Source organism: Vicugna pacos, chromosome 12 (assembly GCF_048564905.1).
Source record: "Vicugna pacos chromosome 12, VicPac4, whole genome shotgun sequence".
NCBI lineage: Eukaryota > Metazoa > Chordata > Mammalia > Artiodactyla > Camelidae > Vicugna > Vicugna pacos.
The window spans coordinates 62,149,246-62,159,115 of NC_132998.1; the positions used below are offsets into that span (position 1 = coordinate 62,149,246).

The 9,870-nt window shown below is 52.5% G+C and overlaps 1 protein-coding gene across 1 annotated transcript in view; it reads left to right on the plus strand.

The window, feature by feature from the left end:
* PARVB (parvin beta) overlaps positions 1 to 1,643 on the plus strand; it is a 94,634-nt gene extending 92,991 nt beyond the window's left edge. The window contains exon 13 of the mRNA XM_072973657.1: positions 53 to 1,643. Within this exon, the coding sequence (XP_072829758.1) occupies positions 53 to 129 (77 nt within the window). The 3' untranslated portion in view covers positions 130 to 1,643. The remainder of the gene's footprint in view (positions 1 to 52) is intronic.
* Positions 1,644 to 9,870: the final 8,227 nt, after the last annotated feature.

Genomic DNA, 9,870 nt, shown 5'->3' on the forward strand with positions numbered 1-9,870 from the left:
TCCCAGGTGCGCACTCTCTCATCGGCCACGGTTTCTCTCTTTCCTTCTGCAGATGTGGTGAACCTGGACCTCAAATCCACCCTGAGGGTCCTTTACAACCTGTTCACCAAGTACAAGAACCTGGAGTGACGGCGGGGAGCAGCAGAGACCACGGCGGGGACAGTCCCGAGTGTTGCGTCTCCCAGGCAGGGCTCCGGCCTCCCCTCCCGGCCCCTGGCTGTGCCCTGCCCCCACCCCCCTGGTTTTGGTGGCTGCTCTTTACCTCCTTTCTGTGTAATTCCGCAGCGGGCGGGACCCTTTGAAATGCAGGTTGTAAACACCAGTGCTCGTGTCTGTGGCCTCGCTTCAGCTGGATGCCACGGGGGTGCTGAGTCCCTCTTGTCCACCTTGATCAAAGATGAAAAAAAGCCGGAACCCCAGCCCTCAGCCCCGGGGCGGGGGTGCCCTGCCTTCCAGCTGACAGCGGTCTGTGGTCACAGGGGATCTGAAAGGCACCGTCAGCTCTGCCAGGCAGGTGACGGCCTGTCTGTTCCGGGGAAGCCTCCTGGGTGGGGCTCTCCTCCGAAGCGAGGCCTTTTTTAGTAAACAGTGTTTTACAGTTTTAAAAACTTCCCTCTAAAGTCTCAGGAGCTTTACTTTCGAGCGGAGCCTCCGCCCCCACGTCCCTCCTTCCCGACCACTCAGTGCTGTGCTCACTCTGCTTTTGCGCAGACACCTGGGGCCCAGAGGACCCGGCCACAGTCCGCGGGAGGAAGGGTTTCTGAGGCATTTTTTATTTCTTGCCATGGCTGAGAGGGAGCTGGGCCTGAAATACAGCCCGAGACAGCTCCCGTGGGGAGTTTCTGATCTCCGAGGCCCTGTTTGGGGATGGATGCATTCTTTAAAACTTTTAAAAAGCAGAGTGTGTTAGTCTGGTCAGGATGCCATAACAAAGAGCCATAGACCAGGCACTTAGACCACAGACATTGATTCTCTCATAGTCTGGAGGCTCGAAGTTCGAGGTCAGGGTGTCAGCAGAGTTGGTTCCTTCTGAGCCTCTCTCCTGGGCTCGTCCCAGCATCTTTCCATGTCTCCCCTAGGTGTGTGTCTGTGTCCTAGTCTCTTCTTATAACTCACCAGGCAGATGGGATGAGGGTCCACCCCAGGGACCTCATGTTACCTGAATTACCTCTGTAAAGACCCTGTCCCCAAATACAGTCACGTTCTGGAGTCCTGGGGGCTGGGACTTCAACATGTGGATGCTGGGAGGGACACAGCTCAGCCGAAACAGGGGGCAGGAAGCGCTCATCTCACTCCTTGCTCCCGACCTGGCTTTCCGGAGCCCTGCTGGCCCCCTCGAGCTCCCCGTCAGAGGAAATGCAGTTCCTCATGTCTGTGCTGTCCACCCCTCGCCCCCCGCGGCTCAGGGGAGAAACGAGGACCTGTTGTCTGGGTCACCCCCAACCCCGCCCAGCTCCCCGGGTGTATGTGTGGGGTGTGTGGTGCGCCAACCCCACCCCACCCCCGCCGCCGCCCTGTGCTGAGTGACCTCAGCGTTCGCTGTCCCGGAGAGATTGGCCTCTCTTCTCTCTGATTTTCACCTTCCTGCTATAGATCAGAGCTGCCGAGTAAGTTGTTAATATTAAATTGAATACCAACGCCCAGACTTAGAAAACAGTTTAACATTCTGTCTCGGCTCAGGCTGCTGCCGGGCCAGGGATGGGTTCTGAATCGCCGTCTTGATGGAAGTGGTTACACAGCAGGGGAAAGAGATAATTAAAATGGCATTATGGTGTCTCCAGCGGGATGCAGTGACATTAAAGAAGCACGGTGACAAGATAGCCGAGGCTGGAACGCTCTGTGCCGCCTTCGCTCCACGCGTGGAGTCACGGTGCCCGGGGCTGGGAGCCCGACCCTCCTGCCTTGTTCACAGGGGAGCTTGGCGGGGGCGCTGCCAAATGCTGGGGGCTGTGGGGGGGGCAGTGAGGTCGGGTTTGGAAAGGAGCCTGGGGTCTTCAGCCCGGGCGGGCAGCTCTGGCCTGTTCCACACCACGCAGGGGAGGAGGTGGTTACTCTGGGGTGGGGGTGGGCTGGGGTTCAGCCCTGGGCAGCGAGCCCACTCCGAGCGCTCTGTAAGTGGGAGGGTGACAGGGGTGGTAAGACACGTGGCACTTCCGTCTCGTGATGCTGCTGCCGAAGGCCACATGCCAGCAGTGACCGTGCTCTAGCGTCCGTATCATTTTTTCAAGTTGGTTCGGGAGGAGTAGGTGAGCCTTCTGCTTCCCTGTGAAGGCCCTTCAGGCCGGATGAGTGTCATTTTCCTCCCTTCACTGGTCTGAATCAGATTTGAAAGCGAGGCCTGATGGGTGCCTTGGAGGGGGCGGGGAAGCAGTTGCGAGGCTGAAGTAGGGGTGAGCTCTGTGGTGGGGGGAGTCCCTCCTCTTGGGGTCCGCCCGTTGTCCCCACTGGCGTGGGGACAGCAGTCGTCTAGATGCGAGTTTCAGGCCCAGAATGTCCCCTCTGTGGACTGCCGCACGCTGGGGCAACAGAACAGCTTTGTTTTGACCTCGATGGGGGCTCCTTGGAGAGCTGACGCCTCCCCCTTTGTCCTTAACTGAGGAAAGTTCTGCCACCCTCCCCCTCCACCAACCCCACTTTCAGTGAACTGTTTTTCCCCCAGAAGAGGGAACCTTGTCCACAGGGACTGTCCGTTTGTGTCCTCAGGGTGACAGCCTTGGGCCAGGGCCATGAGATACCTACCTTTTATCCTTCAGGGAGGGAGAGGTGGCATCTCTTTGAGTCCCCCCACCCACACACTGGTTTGGGGGTCAACCACACAGTCTCACACAAGCCCTGAACCCAGAGCCCCTTGTGCCCAAAGGTCCTAAGTGGGTGTGACGCAGAGGCATGTTTTAAAGCAACCCAATATCCCCAGTTTGTGTGCCAGGATTGTGCTGTCGTTTTAATTGCTTCAAGTGGTGTTTATTTTGGATTTCTGGGTATTAAATAAAAGCCACTGAAACCCTGGCTGTGGTGTTGACCTGCCCGCAGGCTGGCAGCAGGAGCTGGCGCTTTCCAGGGGTTCAGCAACCAGACACCAGACGGCACGCTGTTGTTTATCCCCGTAAAGGACGCCGCCTCCGTCTGGCTGCTGGATTTTCTTTCATCATTGTTGTGCCAGCCCCGTGCTTGGTGCTGGGCCCGCGTGATGCCAGCACCGCCCTGCTGCCCGGGAGCTGCCAGTCGGACGAGGAAGGAGACAGCTGTCACCCTGTGTGGGGAATGGTGGGGGGCGGGTTGTGGCCGATGGTTTCATGGGCGGGAGAAGAGGGTGGCAGAGTCACAGCCGCGGCTGAGTAATAATAAAGACCAGAGCTGGCGAGCCTGCCCGTTCGCCTGGTTCCAAACCAGAGCGGGAGGTGCCAGCGGCCAGTGGCCTGGGCTGGATAAAGGGCTGCTGCAGGAAGACGGTCTCCTCCTTACACCCTGGGGCAAAGGACCCCGAGGTGACCCCTGATGGGGCCAAATCTTGGGGGTTGTGTGCTGGCCCTGCTGTAAACCCTCCCCGCTGAAGTCATGGGCTGCTTCAGATGCATCCAGCTTTTCTCTGCAAAATGTTAAAACTGTGACTATGAAAGTGTGGCCAGCCTGGGAGTGAGGCAACAATACTATTAAAAATGCTAGAAATTACAAACTGTTGCTGGAAAGAACCTGGGCTTTGGAGAAATGCCTGGGTTTAAATCCAGCTCTGTTCCTGTGTGGCTGCTGGCAAGTTAATTAACGCACACTGTTCAGAGTGACCCCTCACCAAGTTCCTCCCTCCTGCCCTTAAAATCCTTTCCAGGGTGGGTCTTCCCCACCCCTCACACGTGGGTTGTCGCACTGGGGAGGGGCTGCTGCTGGCACGTAGTGGGTGTGGCCCTCAGTTGCTGGTAAGCATCCCACAATACACAGGACATGCTCCTCTCCACCCAGCAAAGATACCCCCAGCCCAGAAAGTGCACAGTGCTGGGGCTGAGAAGCCCTGCTGTGAAGCACCGGGTTCCCGAGCCAGCCTGGCCTGTGGTTTTACCGGCTGGGATGGTCTGTTAATGCCGATGAGGATAAAGCATCGTCCCCTCTGATGTCAGTGCTTTCAGGCCAGCAGTGGTCTCCGACCTTCCAGGGGTCTCTGCTTGGTCCCTCCCATTTGGGGGACGTTCACCGAGGGTCTAGTTTGTCCAAATGGCCACCGACACAGTCATGGAGAGAGAGAGACAAGTGTGTGGATAACTGCCAGGGAAGCCACGGTGACGGCGGGTCTGGGGTGTGGCCGGGAGAAGTCAAAGCTGCCGCGAGGGGCAGCGAGGACCCTGGGAGAGGAGGTCGGCCTGGAGTGGAGGTGGCACGTGCTAGCCCTCCTTTTTCATAAGTTGTTCGGTCTGTGTTCTTCCCAATTGACCCCGTGGTGTGAGTGGCATGCCCTCAGGAAAGTCTCCATCCAGCCGTCTCCTCCCCACGGGGCTTCTGCTGCGGGTGGGCAGTGGGGGTGGAGTCTCTGGTCCAGGCAAGGTCCCTGCCTGGTGGCCGGTCTCTGGGGGACTGTGACATTACATGGCTGCCTGCCCTCAGCAGCATTTGTAGGATCTGAGCATTCAGAGAAGGAAGTGACCTTCTGCGGTCCCCTTGTTTAAGCCTCTCCCAGGCAGGAGCCGGCTCAGCACCGACAGAGGGTCACGGGCCCTGCAGGGAGGGGAGCTGTTCCTTCCTTCCCCAGACAGCTTGAACCTTTCCCAGCCACACTCTGGACCCCTCCACCCTCGTGGTTCTCCCTGGGAGTTATCCACCCACGCGTCTCTCTCTCCATGGCTGTGTCACTGGCTGCTTGAGTAAAACAGCATCTTGTGTTTGGGAAGCTCAGATTTTGTCAGGTTTCGTTTTAAGTGAATATCTACTCTTGGAGGTAAAATTTGGTCCAATAAATCGTAATTATCCTCACTATCTACCAGGGTTAGGCATTACCTTGGGGTGGTGGGTGGGGCCCTGAGGAGCCCCACACGACGGGAACTTGAGCATTCATTTTGTCAGGATTTATTGAGGGCCTACCGTGGGCTAAGCCAGGTCCTGGGGATGCAGCAGGGAACAGGGTGGACACAGCCGCTGCTCCAGGGACTGGAGAGTGGAAGGATGGGCAGGTGATGCAGTGCCGTGAACAAGGTAAGTTCGGGGGAGAATTAGACAGTGATGAACTAGTGAAACAGATGAGGTGGGAGACTTCAGAGGCCGAGGAATCTGAGCTAAGACTCATTATTCAAACATCCCATCCTCTTTGACCTAGGAGGGCCCCGTGGCTCCCCCCAGCAGTGGGCTGTGGACGGCACTATAGGGTCACATCAAGTAAAATGTTTCAGTGCTGTCATACATTTAAGTACGTCTCCTTTGCTGACACTCTGAAACCTACGCAGGACTCTGATGTCCTACCTCACCTCTTAGCAAAATAGCTCCAGGTTTCCCCCCACATCTGCTGTTTAAATGCACTGACAAGGGGAGCCCAAAACACGGTGCCAGGAAGGGGTACGCAAGGAACATACGCCGCAGGACATCGGCATGATCTTAAAGGGCGTGCGGATCGTGGACAGTTTGAGCATCGGGAAGCCTCTAACACGCTGAATTCAAAACGTGCGTGCATTTACAGTGATGCTACGCAAGGAGGAAGGTGAGGACCTTTTTCTTTTAACATTTTATGTAATTTCAGACTTAGAGAAAAGTTGCTAGAATAGAATAGAGTTCCTGTATTTATCCTGATCCCCATAAATGGTAACATTTACCGTATTAGCTTTATCCTTTCTGCCTTCTCAACACAGGCACTGCTGCAGGTATTTAGATACAGCTCTGTCTGTCTATCTGTCTGTCTGTCTGTCTATCTATCTATCTATCTAGGTAATGGTCTGTCTTCCCTGAGTCTCTGAGAGTAAGTTGTGTACATTATGCCCTTTCATCGCTAAATACTTTAGTGTCTGTTTCTTAGAAACAGAAACATTCTCTTACATAATTTCAGCACCAGTGTCATTACCAGGAAATAACATTGATACCATAGCATTATCTAATCTATAGACTTTGATTGTATTTTTTCCAGTTGTCCCAGTAATGTCCTTTTGCCAAAAGGAATGCATTACAGTCTCGTCACATCTCTGTCGTCCCCTTTAATCTGGAGTAGCTCTTCAGTCTCCCTTTACACTTTGTGACATTGATGCAGAAGGAAATGGGCCAGTTGTCTAGAGTGTCTCTCAGCCTGGACTTGTCTGACGTTTCCATAGCGATGAGATTCACGTAGGGCACTTTTGGTGGAAGCTGTGTGTTTTCCGCGCATCTTACGAGACGTAGCACATTGACCTGTCCCATTTCTTGGGATATTTATTTTGATTCCTTAGTTAAGATGATGTTTATTGTGTTTGTGCACTGAAAATGTAGCTTTTCCTTCTAATTAAGTGTTTCGTGGGGAAAGAATTTCTATGTTTGGAGTTACCTTTCTACCAGAAATAACTAGAAAACTGGGCAAAATGTGGGAAACAACTATTTTAGACAATAGCCCAGAGGCAGGGCAGGTCTGTGAGCCTTTGAAAAAGGGAGACACATGAGGTCAGTCCTACCCTTGCCCCGGATGCCTGCCTGGTCGTAATTCCTGGGCTGAGGTGAGGAGGGGGAACTCAGAGCCCAGGGGTCTCACTGAATTGAGGAGACAGAGATCAGAGTTCAAGGAGGTCAAGGTTAAAAGCAAACTTTAAAAGTATCAGAGTAATTCACAATTAACTGCCTGTCAGAAGAATGCCAGCACTCCTTAAGGAATGCAGTGAAGTGCACCCAGCAACATAACATCCCTAATACCCAGCATTTGATAAAAAACAAGGCAGAGGAATGTGACCTACAATCTGGAGAAGAATCAGTCACTAGAAGCAGACCCAGAACTGGCGGAGATGACGGACAGCATCCTACAAGACGGCTAACCCGGCTCCTCAAAAATGTCCATGTCATGGAACACTGTTCTAGATGAAAAGACTGTAGAGAGACATGACAGCCAAATGTCACCAAGCGGAATCTGTGACCCTGATTGGACCTTGGAGTAAGAAAATAAACAGAAAAGCCGTAAACGGCATAATAATAATTGGGGAAATTTGAAAATGGGTGAAATATCAGAAAATATTATTTCAATGTTAATTTTCTTGCATGTCATGATGGCATGGCTAACACAGAAGAATGTCCTTATTTCTAGGAGAAAAATTTTGAAATATTTAGAGTTGAAGTGTCACAGTCCCTTCCTGCAATTTATCTGTATTTATTTGTTTTTAAATTTAAAAAAATTTAATGGATGTACTGGGGATTGAAGCCAGAACCTTATGCATGCTAAGCATATACTCTACCACCGAGCTGTACCCTGCCCCCGGCAATTTATTCTTAAATGATTCAAAAAAAAGAGTGAAAGAAAAAGCAAGAGTAATAAAATGTTAAAAAAAAAAATCTGTGGTGTCTCAAATATGTGTAAACACATCTGACCGTCCTTTATGATTGGATTACCGCATTCTATTGATTCTTATTTTGTGGTTGGCTTTATTCCTCTGATAACCATGTAAGTTTAAAAAGCTGAAACTCTAATCTGTTCTTAGAAACAGTGATTGATACACATATGTAAACTAAAAAAAATGAGCAGTTTATTGTATATACATATTTACATGTAATATAATTTGTAGGTGCAGTCAAACTATAGTGACTTTACCAAATAAAACTGAAAAAGAAAAAAAAGAAAAAACTAAAAAACAAATCTGTATTGAGATTTTGGGGTGTAAATGTAATCATATACTTTATATAGTTATATAAGTATAATTAAGCTATGATGTATCATTCTAATATAATTACATAAAATAATTATATAATTTTCCTATATAAACTTCAAATTTAAAAAAATTACATTGCGAGATATATACATTCTGTTAATTTGAGTATTAAAAATAGACATTACCATGAAAATGTGAACCCAGGAGCACATATATGAGCGTGTGCACACGTGTGTGATGTATGCACGTGCACGCGCCTGTATGCACGAGTGTGTGGCTCTTCAAGGAAGGAATGTGGGTCATTGCAACAGTCCTTTCTGGTCATGGGCTTGTAATTCATTACTTTTAGCCTCTCTTCTTCCACTTTTCATCACACCTGTCCCTCCCCCACCCCCCGCCGCCAGCCGGGACCTCAGCTGGTCACCGTTCGCTCCTCGTGGGGGGACCTGAGCCTTCCTTTCTGAGGATTCTGAGTCTGCTTGTCCTGCCCCCATGGGGTGGCTGCGGGCTGCCATTTTTACCACGTGTCTTGACAGTTCTCGGGGGCACCCCGGGGCTCTCTGTGTTCCAGGCACCCTCCTTGAGGACCCTCCTCAGCTGTAACCACCCTACTTCCCCTGCATCTTCAGGCTCAGCCTCCCCATTTGATGCAATAACCGTCTTCTTGTCCACTGGCCCAGTGGCAGTAGGACACCCTCATGGCCAGGCGGTCATGTGGGCTCCTGGTGGAGGTGTCCCCCTCCTGGGTACCAGGGCCGCTTAACTGGCACAGCCCAAGTTGCTCTCCCATCGTCAGGGCTGACCCTGCGTGGGGCTGTAACCCTGCCGCCTCCACTGCTGGACCTGCCAGCAGGCCTGGGCGCCCTCAGCAACCCAGGCTGGATCATTTCTCTGATCATTGGATGCTGGGGGTGCCCCATGAGAGCAGAGGTTGGGGTTGAGGAAGGGGTGGCAGTACCGGCCACCAGCTCACGTCATTGGCCTGTGTCATTGGGACCTGCTTGGCCCCATTTCCCTACCTGCTGCTTCCCTTGGACAGTGGAGGGCCATGGCACACAGTTTTGTAGATCAGGAGATCAAATGACACTCGGTATCTGAAGGACTCCTCAGTGTCTGTAGTCTGCCTGATCTGGCAGCAGAGAAAGGGTGGTTAGCTTCCTGTCACCTAGCACTGTCACCTGTTGCTATGGAAACTCGCAATTTCAGCCTGGCTCATGAAAATTCCAGCTCAAGTGACCAGCTCCAGTCTGCTCCATTGTCTTGGGATCTGTCCTTAACAACTCTAGGCCTTTGCACAGGCTGTTCCTTCCCCCTGTAATGCTCTCACCCATCTTCAGCTGGCAAACTCTTATTCATCCATCAAAACCCACTTCTCCTTTGGAAAAACTTCCTGATCACTGAGGCAACAATGGCCATCGATATTTATCCCTTAAACCCACTCTGTGCCAGGTAGTGCTCTAGGCACTGGGACAAAGGAGACCTTACAGGGCTGTGGTAAGGAATCACACGAGGATCTACCCTTTAGATAAGGCAGTGAGGGAAGGCTTCCTGAAGGAGGAGGCATTTAAGCTGATGATAACCATGAGTACCCAGCCATTTTAAAAGAGGGGGGCAGGGGCTTCCAGGCAGAGGGCACAGTGAGTGTGAAGACCCCGCAGCAGAAGGTCCGTGGCACTTTCAGGGAGTAGAAGAGTCGTCCAGGTGGCTGAGAGGGTGTGAGAACAGGAGAGTTAGGAGGTGAGGCCGGACATGTAGACCGCGGGCTGCATGGGGACCTAGGGGCAGGGCTGTGTGGACTGGATTGCATTTTAAGAGACACCGGGAGCCCTTGGCAGGTTTTGAGTGAGTTGGGACATGAAGCGGGTCCTCTGGTTGCTCGTGGAGAGCAACTCATGGGCGGGAGGTTGGGTGTGAGCGGAACTGGCAGTGCGGGTCCGGGTCCAGCCGGGAGGCTCCTGTGTGGTCCAGGCGAGAGGGCAGGGCCTGGCCGGGCCGGGGGCGAGGAGCTAGAGGGACAGTTTGCTGACGGCGGGGACACGTGGGCCGCGGGGGAAGCTGACTCCCCACCTCTGGCCTCAGCGAC